Below are 18,619 nucleotides of genomic sequence, written 5' to 3'. Positions count from 1 at the left end.
AACTCGGGACCGCCAGTCGCGCCCGCCCTGCGCCGGCCGAAGCTGGCGCTGCTCCAGTGAGAAACGCGCTGCTGTGCTTCAGAAGCCGGCCAGGTTCTCGCCTACAGCGGCCGCTCCGTTGTCCCCTCGAGATCCCGGGCGCGTCCTCGGGTTCAGGCAGACCTTCGCCCCTCAGGGCATAGGCCTTCTAGGTGTCCCGGTGAGCACACGGCTCTGTTTGTGCTCCTTGAGCTGGGGAGTCACAGCGTCCTCACGCGGTCTGAAGGCTGCGGGGATGTATCTCGTGGTTTGACCAAAGCCCGTCGGTGATGAGCTAGAGTTACATAGACGCTGGTCAATAAATGAAGAGTACAGTGCTTCGTAGGTACTCACCTTGTGTTATTCCTTAATTCTAATGCCAGGAGGGTGCTGTGAAAGCACAGGGCTCTGTGGGTGCTTGCTCCAGGCTAGGAGGCTCAGGGCAATGAGCACAGCCTGAAGTATCTGTTCTTGAGGTACTTCAGGCTGTGCTCATTGCCCTCAGCCTCCTCAGCTGAAGCTCTGGGGATGGGGCACTCTGACTGCCTGACATCTTTTAAGCACAGATAAGAAAACTCGCTTATTCAATAGAAAGGAAGAGCGGATTCTAAGCAAGAAGCAGTCACTGGGAAACGCAGTGCTGTCCTTATTCTCTGCTGTGCTGATTTCTTCCAAATTCTGTAGCAATGAGGGTGATGGCATTCACACCTTTCTCCTCATTTTCCTCTGGGTTATGTTGTAACCAAAACATATCTTTGTTTCAGAGTGTGAAGGTAACTCTGGACTCAGCCCCTCAGAAACACAGGAGCATCCAGGGTTCACTGCAGGTCAGACTTCTTTTACTCCCTTATGTCTCCTACAAAACTGTGGTGAGGACCTGCTTGGGACTTTTTGCCATGGCGCGTTGTTTTCACTTGTAACTTCACCCAAGACCAAACAATTGTTGCACCCCAATAAAGCAACTTTTAAAGATTAAATGTGTGCTGTAGAGAAATGAGGGCAAACAAAATGATAAGTGTGTTTGTAGTCAGCCATGAGTTCTGGATGCCATCTCAGGTGTTGTCTTCACCCTGCATCTCTGCAGGTAGGAGCACCACCTTTAATTTAATATATTTTTTACTTGTTTCTTGTTAAATGAGGGATGTTGAACTAGCTAGTCCAAATCAGAGGCGAAAGCTGGGAAAAAAATGTGGAAACTTGAATTCCTAAACAAACCAGAGTGTATGTGTGTTGTTTTTTTTTGTTGTTTTTTTTTTCTAGGCATGCTAATTTCAGAGAATGTTAATTAAAACTTAATGCATGCAGCAGAAGCTATGCTCAAAGGACATTAATAACGTGGTACACAGAGAAATAGAAATGTAGCACTTAGGTGCTTCACTTCGGCAGATATGTTCTTCCTGTTACAATGAATTATCAAGAAAAGAAGACAAAAGCACAGGCCATATATCCAGCATGAAATGCGTCTGAGCTTCAACAGGTGCCTTTGTCACGCTGTTACAGAGTGTACAGAGCAAAAAGATCAGAGTGCTTGGGCATGTTTCTGCTTCAGACGCCTTCTCCTCTTCGTAGTCAAATATCTCCAAAAGCAAATGTTTGTTCAAAGCCAATTGCTAGACAAATTCCATCCCCCTCAGTGTTTTAGCTGAGAAATGATAGGTGATGTTAAATGGGGCCTCACTGGCAGAAGACTTTGTACTGTAGGGTTAACAGAACAGTCTGTACTACTGTGGTACCACTTCTGGTTCACTTGAATGCATTCACAATGTTCTTATGTTGAATTGTTTGGCTTAATTCATCTGTTGGTTCATGTTGTGTTCACACCAAAGAGAGTAAACTGACTGGTCTGGGGGGATTTCACCAAGAATGAATTTGGTTCAGGAATGCTCATAGTGCTTGCTGTTAAGAATTTTTCTCCACTTCAATTCAGTTGCTCCCCAGAATTTTTGTACCATATTTTATCTCTTGAGATTGCTCTTCACATGCCTTGCTTTGAGCATTCTGGCTAGCTCAATCAGAATACACTTTTCATCTCAAGGTGCTTCTTGCTCTGAGGCTCTGTTGCTTTCACTTCCAATGGCTCATTTGCTTCATTCTGATGCTCTTTTAAGCCTGCTCCTGGACAAAGTCATCTGCAGGAGGTGTGTTCTCATGGGCTGTCAGACAGCACACTGATGGGGATGTGAGTGCATTGTAATTCTATTGGTGATATACTGATGGATGCATTGAACGGCATTTCAGCATTCCTCTTTCTATCTCTGTGCCACCTTTATTATTGAAGGAGGTCTGGCTTTTTTAGAGTACTCAGCACTGTATGTCCTGCATCCAGACTATTTCATGGTAAGTGTGTCTGAAACAGGCTGATTTGTCTGTTCTGTGGATTCCACACTGTGGTAAGGGTAATAAAACTGCTTAATTCTTGGAAATGGCACGCATTATAATAGCAGAAAGGGAACAGAGGTTTTGGAGTTTCTTCTGCATATGATTAAAAGCAAAATTTTGTTGAAAACTCTTATCTTCCCATTAGTTGGTTTTCCTGTATCTTCTGTGTGCGCAGAGAGTTATTCACTGCTACAGAGATAACCTTTTACATTTTCCCCTGAGAGAATGCTGATTGAGTGCAGTAAATCCACCACAAAGCCCATAATATCTAGAATCAACTTTACCTGCACCTGCAATCTTCTGTTCCAAATGCCATCTGTATTTAAACACTTCTCTGTATTCTGGATAGAGCATCTTAACCAAGCTGAATTATCTTATCTACTGTGTGGGGATTAAACTTGTCAGCATTAATTATCTTTGCCTTCTTCTCTGGCCGTTTTCTTTCCTTGACTAAACTCAGAGATTCGTTATAACTTTCATGCAGCAAGAGATTTAGTGAGACTCTATCAAGGTATCTATTTGCTGCCATAGCAGGTGCAGGCACACATGTCCACTCTTGCAAAAGGGATGGTGGGGCTTCTTGCTGATGGATTCCAGGTGGTGGTGCTCTTGTTCAAGTACCAGCTGAGTTTATGCTCCGCCTCTGTTTATGCTTCCAACCTCTGTTAGGTTGGAAAGTGATTTAATCTGCAAGAAGATGGAGATGTTTTGAGAAATATTGAGGTTGCAAAGCTGTGTTATTGGTAGAAAATAGTGCTGTGTGTTCTGCTGAGAGTCAAGCTGTACTTTTACTAGCAGTAGTGATGGAAATGAGGGGGGAAAGAGCAAAGAAGAACGACTAAATCAGTCTTGAAGTTGCATAGACTTCTCAAAGATACACTGACATGCAGCAGTGGTCTCTTAAGCCCACATGTTTCAATCCATCTTTCACTTTATTTGTCATTAGAAAGGTGTTTACTCGAGCATAAACTGAAATTATATAAGCTAATTTATATAATTCCTTATTCAAAGAAACATGTGTTTCCTCCATGTTTTATTGTATTTCTGCTGAATGCATGGCAAGGGAAGCTAACAGCTAGACTGATACACTTAGGATGCTGTCTGGACATCCGTGTGGTGCAGGTGGGCCATAGGCAGTACTTTGCAGCAGTGTATACCACACTCCAAGAAGGCACAGGGGATGGTGAACACACATTGCTGTGTGCCTATCAAAATGAAATCCAGTTTGTTTTGTTTGGCAGCTTCATCACTTCTTTGCAGAGATGATAATTCTCTAAGGATGTTTTCTTGTGAAGATAGAGAGAAAAAGAAGCTTAGCTGTGTTTGAATATTCATTCCTTAGCTATCTCGTGTTTTGTTTTGAACCCCACGGAGAATGCAGGGAAATGTGTGGTGCTTTAACAAAGAACCTTTTTTCTTTGGAATCATCTGGCAAGGGGAAATTTTGCATCCAGTGAAGATGATGATTAACTTGGGTTTTTGCTGTGAATTCCCTGCTGGCGCTGCTCCCAAACCTGGTCTGTCAGTCAGGTACACAAGATTGTGCAGCATCTGCCCCTTGTTCCCCTGAAGGGATGAATACGGTGTTCAGCCACAATGGAGAGTTGTCCATTAAAATGACAAGGGCTTGGAAAGACACTCAGCGTGCCACACTCATGAGGTGAAGCATAATAGGCTGTTAGCAGGCATGGAGGCACCTTTTTCAAGGGCCATTTATCCCAAGGACACTTGCTGTGCATCCTTTCGAGTACACAGGATTCATGTTTTCACTGTTCCTTTGGAAAAGGGAAGCCTCTTCTTTGCAACACGCTGCAGTGTGAATGATGCTTGGCAGCGTGCGTGCACCTGGTGGGTCAGGCTCCTCCACAGCAGTGGGCTAGAGCAGCAACCAGCTCTTCTCACACCTATTTGCTATTGTTATTTCATGTCTGCTTTCATCAGCATCCAGAGATGTCAACTGAAATGAAGTCTCTATTTTGGTATTCTGTTCACAACCGCTGAGGAAGGATTTTCCAGGTATTAGGGGAGTTTATTTGAAAACTGGGTTTAGCTCAACTGTCGTAGTTAGCTGTGAGCTTCTGGCTGCATTCTGTAGGAATGGGCAGATGTAAGTACCTGATGCTAGAATATGGCGTGGACTGATGCCACTGAGGGGGCAGTGGTGCCACTTAGCAAAGTCAAATTTGAGTCCGTCTCCTCGTTGCTTTTCATCAAACTTCTCCCTGAGATTATATGGAGTACAAAAGAACAACTTAATCCAACCTCGTTACAGCTTAAACCTGCACATCTGCCTTTAGAAGTATGTTGCAAGTATTCAGTGTATAAAAGTACGCTGCAAAGTGCAGGTGTAGAACAGGCTCCTTTTCATCTGATTGCCAGTAGGTGTGAATATTAGATGTTATGCTAACAGAAAATGACAACTTCTGTTCAAACCACAGGGGAGAAAGCCTATAATTACTGTGGTTTCCTTTACGATATGTATATACGTTGCTATTTTTAATCTCCTGACTGATGTTGCTAGGTGTTAGGTAGAACCTTAACTTGTGTGTTTAGAAGTAGCTTATGTTAATGAAATATTTTAATTATTTGATGAAGCTGTTATCCGTGAATAGTAAAATCTGTTTTCTGCTGGCACACGCAGTTCGCTTGAAGGGAAAAAAGAAGAAACAACATAGTGATTACAGTGTAAAAGATTTAAGATGAGCTTATGTGTTTTGGTAAAGTGCCACAAGCTAATAAATGGAGATATGTTATTTAATGTCTGCTGTCTTTGAGAATACCAATCATAAATGTTGGATTAACAGAGGGTTAATCCAATTAAAATGGTTTTCTTAATAGAAAATAGCATTTTTTTTATTCGGAAGAAATGTCCTCTGAGTCTGATTAAGGTCTGAACTTGAATATTGGTGAGCTCTGGAGGTATCAGAAGCCTGAAGTACAAACAGCGGCTCCCCAGTACCAGGCATATCAGCACTAACCTGAATGTAACTCATATCCTTGAGGTTTCAGACCTGAACCAAATTAAGGATAAAAATTGATATATGCCTTGGACTGTGAGATGTCGGCTTTCTTGTGGGAGCAAAGCAATCCTTTGAAAGTTCAGACTGAGGTCCAGACCCAACCTTCCCCAATGCACCTCTGCTCTGTACCCATAGGTGTTCACAGGAAATGGTGTAAAACTGCATGCTAAGCACCTGGCCTTCTGCTGTCTCTTGGGTTTGTAGATGTCACAAGATATGCCCTTTATGCATCGCCTTTAGCCAATAAATCCATTGCTTTTAGTCTGTTCAGATTACTATCTTTTCCTTAAGAAAAGGCAAAATCTGGGATGTCTTTTGTCTCGGAGGCAGAAGAAAAAGACGAGGTTCAGACACATCTCTTTTCTTTCCGAACCACCAGATTTAAGAAACTTAGGGGAAAAATTTGACAAAGCAAACACTGCTGCTGGTTTTCATTTTGCTTTTTCAACAGATGGATTTCATATGCAAACGTGATTAAAGAGAGACAGTATCAGATAAGCCAGGTTCAATATTTTTCCTTTTAAAATTACAGTATATGCAATCTAACATCAAGAGATGTGTTTTAAGCAAATTAAACGCAACAATCAAAAGCAGGGTTATGTTTTGATTTGACTCAGAATGCAGTCAGGTTCACTCAATTATGAGAAAACAAAAGCTCCCAGTTCTGGGAATGTTGCCACTGTCTTCAATAGGAGAGATGTGGCTCACAAAGAAAACAGAGTCATATGATGGATGGGGTGTTAGCATGCAAAGCTACTGTTCATACTGAAGCAGGCACAAAGGAAGACTGTATGCACTGAAAAGTAAGCAGCCTTACATGATCTCAGTGGCAGTGAGTGGTGCCCTAAATGGCCTTGATGCATGGGCCAGCTCGCTCTCGGAAATGTTTTCCTTCTCGTAATTGCTGGAACGAGGCTGAGGAGGTACAAAGGCAGCCCTCTGCTGCTGGGATCGTTGGCAGGCTGCTGGGTTAGAGAAAAGCATGCTTCTCCAGTTGTTTGCAGAAAGTCCTCCTCATGTTAAATCATTTGTTGCTGTAATCAGTGAATCACAGCTCAAGACAAACACTTGTGCGGAGTCAATAAGCCTAATTTTTATCTTTGTAATCAAAGCTGAAGCACCACCTGATTTTGCATTGAATCAAGACTGTAATTTCAATAGTAAACATCTGATATTTTATTTTAATGAAGAAGCTAATAATGAATAGAGCCATGTTTTTGATTAATTAGGATTTTGTTGCCAAGGAATTAATCTGTTTTCCCTTCTCACTGGGGAAAACAACAACAACACCAACAGAAAGCCCAACCCCAAAACTCTCTCTAAAATGTATTTCTCAGCAGGGATAATTATAGGAAATGCTGAGTGAACTCCAGCAGAAATCCCAACATTTATTTGTTTTCATGGGTTAAGAGGGTAAATGGGGAAAATAGATGACAGCTAAATATGAATTTGACTATTACTGTTTTTTCCTAAACATAAAATAAGAAAAAAGGCTGCAAGAGTTCCTGGTCACTAGCCATTTCTGGCTGAAACCAGGGAGTGAGTTTAACTCTGGCTATAAGTGCGTGTATTGATGTAGAAAAGGCTCCAGGGCTGGGGTCAGTACAAGTTACTGCTGCTATACCAGCTCAGGAGCTGCTGGAGTGATACCTTCTATGACTGTGCTCCCTCAGATGATCTCCCATTTTCTCAGGCAATGCATGTGATGCTAACAGAGTTGACAGGCCAAAAAATGAGTTCACTCTGCAGAATTAAAGTTTACTGAGTTGCTTGCAATTTATGGCTGTTAATCCATTCGTGCACGTGGCAAATGTAATGTAATTTCTGTGGGTATGAATAAATAGAGCAACCATTTAGAAAGCAGTCTTTTAAAATACTGTCATTGCTTATGGCAGCAGGAGATGCATTTCATTTCTTCTAAGTTTAAAGGAAAAAATGTTTCTTTGCTGAGAAAAGCTACCACTTATTTTATCTGTAATATGTGATGTGTGAGTTGCCATATTCCTCCTTTTAGGATGCAGAAGCGATGTTCAAAACAACAGTAACCAAGCTGTACTAAAAATTTTAAAAGGATGCAGCCTCTGTGTCAGAAGTGAAGATCCAAATGTTGCAGTTCAGACTCATCAGTATTGATAAGTGTTTTAGATGTGAGTAATTGAAACGTGCTGCTGCTGTGTGCTTCTAGCAAAGTGTGAAATTGAGGAACCAAACGACAATGCCAAACGCAGGCATGCGTGACTGCAGTTTGAGTGCTTGCCTTGTGGGTGAGCAAAGCACTTTACTGTCTGATCATCTCAGAGTAGAGAGTACAGAAAAGCTTTGAGATGAGAACAGTTTGGGTCCTGAGCATCACTTCTTTATTTTACTGCTTTTGGTTGAACAAGAACTGGGTGGTTTTGTCCTCCAGGTTGCACTAAACAGTTGCTGAAGCTATCCTCCTATGCTGAAAGATGTCTTCTGTGTTAATCATCTCTGCACTTGTAGGGAACAGGATGAAGAAGAGAATGAGCTGACTTGTCCCTTGAAAAACAATGAGAAGTGGCTCATTGTTTTTATGAGATTAAATGAGATATTAGTTCTTGCACGATAGGTTCTTAAATACTAGATGGAAAACTTACTAATTATTGGAAAAGAAAATAGATGTTTTTTTGTTAATAAAATGTTTGTATAGTAGCTGGAAAAATGAAAATGTTTTCATGAAAACGACTCAGTGGGCAGAGCCCTTTCTAATCAGGAAAATCAGCTTCAGCAGCTCATATGTCAATGTGTGAGAAGAAGGAGAGGATGAAGAAAGGGTAGAGTGGAGCTGGACTGCGTGTCATCTTCCAGCTATTCAAGGTGAAACAGCCTGAGTATAGCAACTTGGTAAGAAATTAGCCCCAACACCAATTAATAGCTACTTATTTGAACACGCAGCCTATGGTGTATTTTGATTTACAAACCTTTACATAAAGCCAACTTAATACCCTTGTGGGACTGGCATGGCTATTTTTCCCATCTGATCCTCTCCATTTGTCTCATGCAAGCAGTGACCAAACGTTACTTAAAACCTCAACATCTAATTTTTTATTGAGAAATATATATATTTATCACTTGCCTCTATACTTTCTAAAGAGAGCAAAGTGTTAAACACATTAGAACCTGTGGACGGGGAGCACACTGTGCGTAACTTTTCCTGTTGCAATACTTTTCTTCAGCAAAACAGTTAAGAAAAAGTAGAATATTTTTTCTGTTATCATTAACAAGATTTGTAAAGCAAAGGCACGCTTTGACTCCGGACAGCTACATTTTGTCTGTCAGCCCTCAAAAGATGAGAAGGGTTTGAAGCAGGATCCCTTCATGTGCTTGTTAACAAATATGCTTCTCTCATGCTTTTATCATAGATCTGGGCTTTAACCTTTCTGGTGTTAAATTCTGGTTCAAAAAAAAAAGCACTTTCAGTCTATTAGAGTGCTGAAGTATCATTTCATTTCACAATCTCTCCTTAAAAGGTTGTCACAGCAGCAGTAAACCAAAGATCAGTTAAACACAATGACAAAATTGTAATTTTGTTCTTAACGTTCCTATATATATGAAATGAGGCAACAAAAAAGGTTTCCAGCGCACTGAAAATTCTTGCTCTGTTACATTTTAACTGACACTTAGTGCTTAGATAATAGTTGGAAAATAGGAAAAAAGATTATGGCTTTACGTTACTGACACTAGAGTTATGGCTGAAGAGGTGCTTTCATTCTAAGCCTTCATTTTCAGGCACTTACAGCTTTCTGAATACATTACCCTTCGGGCTCCCATTACACATGCTTGCTTTAATCCCAGAGGTGGTTTGTGGCATCTTTGCTTGGGCTTTTCCTTCATTCCTTTATTATGTTTTCTCGGCTATTTATTTGATCCTAAATACGTGGAAAAGTATTGTCATTATTTCATCAAAAGTTTAGATTTGGTTTTCTGTACCTTGCTATCAGTGCTGCTGCAGGACATCTGCCTTTGGTACAGCAGAGGAAATTTCTTTTATAGATAACGATTCCAAGTTCTGAAAACCCACTTGCTCTGTTCTGGCTTTTACTCCTTGAAATAACCAAGACATTCTTTCTTAAAAAGGAATCCTTCAGTGTGATATCACGGTTAAAAACATCAAGGTACTAACTTAGTCATGAAATTGCTCTGTGTGACAGTGGCAACACACATCTGAATAAGAATAAATAGGTGATTTCTGGTGCTTTATAGCATTTATCTAATGACTCCACTCTCCATCATGATGTGATGGGAGAAAAAAGCCTCTGTTTCACCAAGAAATGCCATAAGTAAAAGTTAAAGTTCATCTGCAGCTTCAATTTTGCTAATGAAATCCCCTTTGTTTACATGCAGTTTGGATTAGCAGACAATATGGGAAAACGATGAGGGACAGGGAATTCAAATCCACTACTCCAGCTTCCCAAAGGAGCCCCTCTCTGCCAGCCCTCCAAAGTAATAATTTCAGTCTCTTGGCTTTTGGTGTAAATGGATTAACTCAAGAGATGAATTAACACTGAGGGTTTTGCATTTCAGTGAGAAACTGCTCTGTGTGCATGTGGACAAAAAGAATGGGAGCTCAGCATAAAGAACCAAAAATCATTAAGAACAAACGAAACCTAAATCCCGAGTGGGAACTTTCTCCTGCACAATCATGTGTGGGCTTCAGTCATTCTTAAGTTATTTAAGATGGTGACTGTTACTTATTTAAGAGAGCACGTAGGCCCATTATTGCATCTTTTCACCACTTTTAGGTACAGGTTGGACAAAACGCATCTCAGCATGGTCCTCTTCATCCTAAGTGTTCCTGCGAAGCCCTAATTTTACTATGGAAGTGGTCTGAGATGCTGTCTGATGATGATCTCATCAAGACTAGGAATGTGTTTGTTTGTTTTGTATGTGGTTGTTGGTTTTTTTTAATACAAACATGCAGACATTTCAGCATTTGTGTCACAGGCAGTGGCCTTTTACTGAAAAGATGTATCCTCAGATGATGAAGAGCATCAACTGAGACAAAGTTCATAAAAATGCCTTCTTGTTTTTCAAAGCTACCACAGGCCATTATAATCCAAAGCTACATAGCACCATGTGCAAAAACCCTGCAGCCATGGGGTAAGCAAGCCAGCTGACTGCAGACAAGTGTCTGTTTTGTAATGAGGATTAGTTAAGGTAGAGTTGTCATGAAGTGATGGCCTTGAAAATATGTTACTACTTTTAAGAGAACGTTAGGTATGAGGTTAAGGTGTAGTTTCATCAGTCCTCCTCCTTCTCCATCTTTTTATCTGTCTCCCCTGTATCTCTCACAATAGCTTAGTCAGCAGCATTTTCTTGCTTCATTGGTTTTGAAAAGGACTTGCTGCTCCCTGCTGTCAGATTATTTCCAGGAGACTGTCTCAGGTCAATAGTCATAAAACATTCTTTGCTCAGTTCTTTCCCCAGTGTAGAAAACTAAACAAAACAAAAAACAACATCCAAAAAAACAGAAATAGGAAAGTGGGGAAGGGAGGCATGTTCTAAGTTACCTGGTCTCTGCATACAGTTCCTGTAAAGAAGGTTCTTCTACAGTGGATTTCTGAGTTCCTTGAGTCTGCCTGGCCAGCCTGGGACACCTGAGAGAGCAGAACTTCTAGCATCAGTATTTTAGAACAGGTGTTTGAACTTGATAGTGCCAGTATCATGGAAATACATAAACTGTAATTGAGCATTCACTGTCTGAGTGAGTAATACAAGCAAAGGCAATCTATGTTTACCATCTCCCTACAAGTATGGGATAACAGTGATGCCAATGTTAGTAGTAAATGAGTCGATACATAAAATGTGGAGTTACTTTGGATTTGAATGTGTAACATGAAAAAAGAAAGGTGTTACTCACTGTTTTTAAGCTGTAAATCTGATCTTCACAGTATCTGAATGTTTGGATTTATAAATTTGGTAAAAATTCTTGTTTACAGATAGCACAGGAAGAACATGTTGCACGCTGACAAAGGAAACTCAGACATTACTTGGAGATGTGGAGTTTAAGAAGCCACACTTCTGTGGTCTATGGGAAAGATTTTGAAAGTTAAAATCAAAGATAAGGGAAGAGCTTGTCAGAAAATAAGAATTAAACACTTGAACACTCCAAAGATACCTCTATGCATCAGAACAAAGTAACTACAGCTGAGACCTGAAATTGCTCTACCTTCAGTGCTTCCAGGTCTGGATTAAAGAGTCTGCCTGAGATGATGTGGGAGGCCGTGGTCTTCTGAGCTCTGTTAGCCTGGGGTAAGTGATGTCTTGACCAAACAATTTTATTTGTTGCTGTTAAAACTGTTAGTTAGAGTTTTTATATGAAAAAAATCAGACTCTGTTGATGAAGAACTGCTAGTGCATAAGCAGCTCTGTTTCAAAAGATGTTAAAAAGTATACGGTATTATCTGGGACATAGTTTTGCTTACTCATACTTGGCAACTAAAGATACATGTGCTGAATAGTTGTCTTTCTCATACATCAATAGAATGTCTAAATTATTCAGCTGTGGAGAATGACCAAGTCTATGTGACTCTTTCTGGCCCAGTAACAGACAATTAATACAGAGTACAAAAGTCTGCCTATTTTAATACAAACAAAAGATGAAATTACGTGAAGTGCATGGGTGCCTATACTTGGCCATCTATTTACCTGTTTGCTCTTTACAGAGAGTGTGAAATGAGCTTTCACTTCTTAAGTTCAGGTTTTCTTGATTGGTGATCTCTCTTTTTCTCTGTAAGAAGATACTTCTAACTTTCTGGCTCTATTCAGAGTATGAATAATCAATTACAAAACAGCCCCATCCCAAACCCTTAAAAAAATATCAGAATTGCAAAGAAGTTTATTTCCAAATGCCCCAGGACAGCAAGAACTACTTATGAACTAGGAAATTACATGCCTTTAACACGGCTGTTGACTCTTCCATTGAATGAAAGATGTACATCAAGAGAGATCTCTCATTAAATGATAACAGCACAAATTCTTCCTAGATTATAGAAGGCAATTTATCTTGTTCTGCTTATGACATTTTACAGCTTGGAGAACTGAGAGTGAAAATGTATCTGTAACCAATCAAAACATGAAAGAGGGAGAAAAGTTGCAAGAATTCAGTTAATACTTGCTCACATCCTCCATTTCCATGTCCCCACGCATCCCCAAGCTTTGCATGCTTCCTGAAAGATACGATTTTTATCACTGCATCTGATTTCACATCCTTTAGGACAAACTCTGCTAGCTATCAAGAAAACTATATACAAAACTTGTCAGGTTAGCAAAGGCAGAGGAATTTGGCTGGGCCATAAAGAAGCAAGTACATTTTAATGTATTGCATACTGTGCATTTTCCTTGCCTCCATTTCACCGAGTGCCAAGACTCCTTCCTTGTTCTGTGGTCTCTGTGCTCAGATTGGGTTTGGTTCAGAGCAGCTGAGGATTTCTCTGACTTGACTGGTCTTAATTAAGGTATTTCAGACTTTTCACCGATGTGTACCCTCACTTGACTCATGTACTTTGGCCTTGACTCTTTGGGCCAAAATATTTAACAGTTTTCACTTAACTGTGATGAAGAGCTAAGAATCATAGAATCAGAGAATCATAGAATCAGTCAGGTTAGAAAAGACCCTAAAGATCATCAAGTCCAACCACAACCTAACCATAGTACCCTAACCCCTGCTAAATCATGTCCCTGAGCACCACATCCAAATGGTTTTTAAACACATTCAGGGATGGTGTCTCAACCTAGGTGTCTAAGCCTATTCCAGCGCTTAACAACCCTTTCTGTAAAGATGTTTTACCTGATATCCAACCTAAACTTACCCTAGCACAACTTGAGGCCATTTCCCCTCATCCTATCACCAGTGAGAAGAGACCAACCCCGCTCTCACTGCAATCACCTTTCAGGTATTTGAAGAGAGCAATAAGGTCTCCCCTCAGCCTCCTTTTCCCCAGACTGAACAGCCCCAGTTCCTTCAGTCTCTCCTCGTAGGGCACATTCTCCAAACCCTTCACAAGCCTTGTTGCCCTTCTTTGGACCTGCTCCAGCACCTCCATGTCCTTTCTGGACTGAGGTGCCCAAAACTGAACACGGGACTCGAGGTGAGGCCTCACCAGTGCCGAGTACAGGGGCAGGATGACTTCCCTAGCCCTGCTCACCACGCCATTCCTGATACAAGCCAGGATGCCATTGGCCTTCTTGGCCACCTGGGCACAGTGCTGGCTTATATTCAGCCGACTGTCCATCAGAACACCAAGGTCCCTTTCCATCAGGCAGCTTTCCAGCCACTCCTCCCCAGGGCTGTAGGGTTGCCTGGATTTGTTGTGACCAAAATGCAGGACTTGACACTTGGCCCTATTGAAACTCATACAGTTTACCTTGACCCATTGATCCAGTCTTTCCAGATCCCTTTGTAGTGCCTTTCTCCCCTCAGGCAGATCAATACTCCCTCCCAACTTGGAGTCATCTGCAAACTTACTGAAGGTGCACTCAATCCCCTCATCAAGATCTTTAATAAAGATGTAAGTCAGGAGCCTTTTCAGACCATCTCTTCCTTTGGATTCATGACTAGGTTGAGGAGAATGCCAAGCATCCTGGCTGGCAAATCAAGACGTGTTATCAGTAGCACCAGAATAAATAACAGAATTCCACGTGATAGTACAGTCCTGAACTTTTTAATTTGTAAAGCAAATCAATTTTAATACAAATGTGCTCTGGAAAATCTGTTGCCTCCGTAAATTTAATATGCTCGAAACAATCGGTTTATTGCAATCTGATCTATTCCTTGTCTGTTTCTGCTGCAGGATAAAACTGTATACAGACAGATTTTGTCTATATTTAAGTAGTTGTAAACAACTGTAAACATTCCATAACAATTTTTTGCAGTACTGTGAATTGCTTTGCAGGTGCATATGCTATAAATAGTGGAAATAGAGGAAAATGGCAGATTTTCCATATGCTCTGCACTGCTTGATATTTTAAGAATGCCATTTACCACTTTTATCCATTCATCTCTTTGAATTCCAGTCTCTCAATCATCACCTTTTCTCTCAGGACCGCTGTGAGGCTTAATTCATTAATGTCTGTAGAGTGCTTTGAAATCCTTAGATGAAAGGGATTACAGAAGTGCAAAATATTAATATTAAAGACAAACTGTGAACCCACAACTGCTCTCCTTCTTTCCCTTAGCTCACCTGTTCCATGGTCTTTAAGATGATACGTTAGCTTAGGATCGAGGCAATTTATTTTTTATGCGATGCACAGGTAATGTGAGCTTGCAAATGCCCATATTTTTTAAATATTAATTAATATTAATTTAATAATTTAATAATTGAATTAAATTGAAGTTAATGTTAAAAAAATTCAGAAGTTTTAATCTTTTTCTCTGTTTCACTGCTCCCCGAAAATGTGGTCCTTGGTTAAATCCAGCTGAACTGCTTAAGTGTTGAAAGGGTCATACTAGTCTCCATAAGCTTGTATTAGGAAATAAAAGTTCCACTATCAGATTTACAGAATTTCAGACTGCAGAATAACTGGCATAACACAATCTTTTCAGAATGTGTGATTTGTTTCCTAGATGGAACTATTTTCTATCCTAACATCTGCATTAGTTTCTGTATTTTCTGCTTTCACAGGATCATGAGATAACTCAGCTTCTTGTTATGTGTACTGAAAGTCCTCCCCTCCTAAGATATGAATTTCCCTCTCTGCTGCAGCCACGAAATAAAATCTGCAGTAAGTTGTTTTCTTCTCAGGCATTCACGATTGCCCTCTTAAGCCATACCGGGCTTCCCCATAGTGGCGTTCATTTTCCCCAAGAGGAAAGGATCAGTTTCCTGTCTTCTGAGCCACTGTGAGAAGACGGACCTTCTGCAGAAGGTTTCAGTTTTCTCTCCAGTGCTGCTCACACAGCTCCCATCTGGGTAAAGCTTTTTGTTATTGCAACCTTTATTAACAAGCAGGATAGAGAGCTCTGTCAGTGCAGACACCCGCACCGCCACCAAACCTGTGTTCAAAGCTCATCAAAAACATCTCTGATGGTGAGGATCTAGTTGTCCAAAGCAGAGCCTCTAGTCATGGCTTTTTAAAAATATTGCATCTCTCATCATCCTCTTGGAGGGTTTATATGACCCTTTCCAACTACAGCCATTTTATTTCAGAGTAATTCCTTTGTGCTGCTATCCTCCTCTTCCAGATCAGTCACGTAATGTCGATACAAACCTCTAGTGACCTCCTTATTACACAAACAGATATCTGCAAGTCAGTTATGGAGGGTAGCTAGCTTGAATCTGTATTCAAATACTCAAATAAGCATGTTTTTATTCAGATTTCCTTTTAAAGTTTTCCTGTGTTACATATGCATGATGCTGATATAATCCGGAATTTTTAGTTGACTGTAATATTACTACTAGATATTAGACTGGAGTTGTTTTAACACCACTTCTTCCTCAAAGGAAAATTAATCATTTACTAAACTAGAATGTTAACATGAATGATTGTGTTGTTATGCATATTTTATTTAATTTTTTCAGCCTTCTAGGTCCCTTTTGAAAACAAGCTTAGCCAACCAAACTTAACAAGCTTTTACTTGAGTGTGTGTAAATGTTAAATAAACAAAATATTTTTGCTGCTTATGCTTGCAGTATTCAGCTTCATTAAACATGTTTATATGCAGTCTGTAACCTTTTGTGGTGTAACAGGCTGGATGACTAACTTGTAAGACAGATTCAGTTCAGATAAAAGAAGAGATGGAGAATATGCTCTGGAAAAGTTGTTTGAATGTTGATCTCCCTAGACACTCTTGGGGTGCCCCATTCAGACAAAATAAAGGTTTCTGTCCTGGAAATCATGAGGGATATTCCAGGTCTTCAATGGACTTAAGCTGGCTGGCTTTTCTTTCCAGGGAGTAGCAGTTAATAAGCATTTTGCATGGTGAAGATGTCCATGGTTAGTGGTATCCCTACTGCCAAGTACCAATCCTCCCGTGACAACGCAGTTGCAGGCTGAGGCGTGATGTGAGGTTTGTACATCCCACTTCCTCTGAAAGCCTGAGAAAGGGTTTGTTTCCAATTAGGCAGCAAAGCCAGGCTTCAGAGGCCCAGGAGACGGTAACAGCAGAGAGAATTTTAAGAATGTCACATATGGCAGATGTTCAGGGAAGACCTTGGGAACACAGAAGAACAGCTCATGTTTGCTTTTAGCCTTACCTGCCAGAGCAAGGATTAAGCATGAGCAGATCGTGTCTTCCCTCCTCTGTTTTATCCTAAAGCACGTTGGCCAATACCAAGGTTTTGATGCCCTTATGCACAGTAAGTACTAGCTGAGAATAATGCCATTGATATTGATGGAATTACAGCATAGCAAGATGCTACTTCCTAGGAAATTCTGACATTCTGAAAGAGTATATGTGATGATTAAAGGAGCGAGCAGGTTGTGTAAGCAGCATGGGAATCATGCTAAACTTTGAGGCAATGGCTTACAGCAATCAATACAAACCATTGCCAATGGATTTTATTGTAATAATGATTGATGTGGACTGTGCATGGATACAAGCTATGGGTACATTTGCTACTTTGAGGAGATGAGTATTCCATGGTAGTAGAGTGAGAGTGCTGGGAATGAGAGAGGTGCTCACTAGCAATACGGTAGTTGATCACAAGGGTTGCCTTCAAATATTAAACATAAGGCACTGTATAACACATTCTCAGTTCAGAAGAACTGCTGTAGAGACATGGTTTTACACTAGATTATTCCAAATAAGCAGCTGTCCTTATCAGCACTGAGAGAGGCATCCACATAAGTACTTCTTCCCAGAGACAGGCTACCCGTGTCCCATTGAGGATAGGGCAGCCATAACTCTCTAACAACAGCTGTCCCTTTTCTTTCAAAGCTGCCACTTATATTTAACATTTGAACTTTCTCTTTAGCTCAATGGTTTTCAGACCATAGAAGAAGTAAATTGGTGAAGCAGCTTCAAAGTCACTGGATATCTGTCTTGCTCCATTCATCAAATGTGCAGTCGATTTTATTCTGCGTAAAGAAATCTTTAATACTTGAACTGCCCTCCTGAAAACAAAACCAAGAATGACAGTGTCTGCCTGCCAAAGAGGAAACCTATCACCCTTTAAGGGTTAATACATCCGAGGTTGATCCTAATAATAGGAGTAAATAGATTCGCAAGATGCATTCTATCCCTCAAAGCAGCAACTCCTTCTAATGCACTTGCATTACAAAATGCTATTTAAAAAAGGCAAAACAAGACATTTTTAGGAACTCGTTGCCGTAAGTCAGAACTTACATGAACATTCAATTTGATTAGCTATAGCCAAAAGCTATAAGGTATGTCACAGAGCCTGAAAAATTAATGAAAGAGGTGCTATTTTAGTTTAACATCCCTGCTTGCTGCTCTCCGAACACCCCGACCACTGCAGCCATTGGCTTCACTGCAGTGCTTCACCACACCCTGAAGCAGATTCACAGACAGATGAACTCAAAAGTGTCCTGAAGGCTGTGAGAACACCTCAGGAAATGTTGACTTTTATAGTCTGAAGATCAAAGCTGAATTATCTCACTTGAATTATTTAAATTCTTTAGATGATGAATTGCATGTATTTGTTCGTGTTTTGTTTTCCAGCTATGAAACTTATTTTTCACTTACTCTAAAGCGGTAGTTCTTCAAGAATATGAGTAACAGTCAGCATTTTTAAGCATCTTCCACTGTTTTGTAACTGAACTTTCCGTGTCATTTAGCAGTGTCAGAAAATAGGTGCTTGCAAAGGAAGCCTCGCGTTTTCAAACGGCTTTAGAGAACAGGGCATTTGGAATATGATTTATGGCACTTAACTCGGGGGGACCTGGTGTTCTTCCACACCAACTGCTGTGGAGATCCGACAGAAACAGGCTGCCGTTCCTCCTCAGCGGTTCCTTTCTGTGGATGTACCAAAGGTCCAGTTCCGCAGCTCAGGCGCCCCGTGGTGCTCGCAGGTGCCGTGCTGCGGTGTTCAGGTGAAAGAAGCCGTCGAGATCAGGTGTACGTTTATGGAGTCCCGTGTTAGCAGGAGTCCTGAAGGCTGCTGGGCAGGGGCGCGTGAGGATACGGCTCAGAGACCGTGGGGTGGGGACTTTCTTTCTCCCAGAACGAGGTGCGCTGGCACTGGAATTTGAGGCAAAACCGCCCGACGTAACCGCCGCGC

The 18,619-nt window shown here is 40.9% G+C and overlaps 2 protein-coding genes across 3 annotated transcripts in view; one reads left to right on the top strand and one right to left on the bottom strand.

Moving 5' to 3' along the window:
* E2F8 (E2F transcription factor 8) overlaps positions 1-916 on the bottom strand; it is a 10,099-nt gene extending 9,183 nt beyond the window's left edge. Inside the window, exon 1 of the mRNA XM_010710732.3 lies at positions 896-916. Within this exon, the coding sequence (XP_010709034.2) occupies positions 896-916 (21 nt within the window). The remainder of the gene's footprint in view (positions 1-895) is intronic.
* NAV2 (neuron navigator 2) overlaps positions 7-18,619 on the top strand; it is a 332,145-nt gene continuing 313,532 nt past the window's right edge. For both annotated transcript variants that reach the window (XM_003206105.4, XM_010710730.3), the window contains exons 1-3: positions 7-199; positions 783-845; positions 11,378-11,690. The gene's annotated coding sequence lies outside the window, so the exon portion shown is untranslated. The remainder of the gene's footprint in view (positions 200-782; positions 846-11,377; positions 11,691-18,619) is intronic.

This window comes from Meleagris gallopavo, chromosome 5, assembly GCF_000146605.3.
Source record: "Meleagris gallopavo isolate NT-WF06-2002-E0010 breed Aviagen turkey brand Nicholas breeding stock chromosome 5, Turkey_5.1, whole genome shotgun sequence".
In the NCBI taxonomy this organism is placed as follows: Eukaryota; Metazoa; Chordata; class Aves; order Galliformes; family Phasianidae; genus Meleagris; species Meleagris gallopavo.
This window is presented reverse-complemented; position numbering and strand designations above follow the sequence as displayed.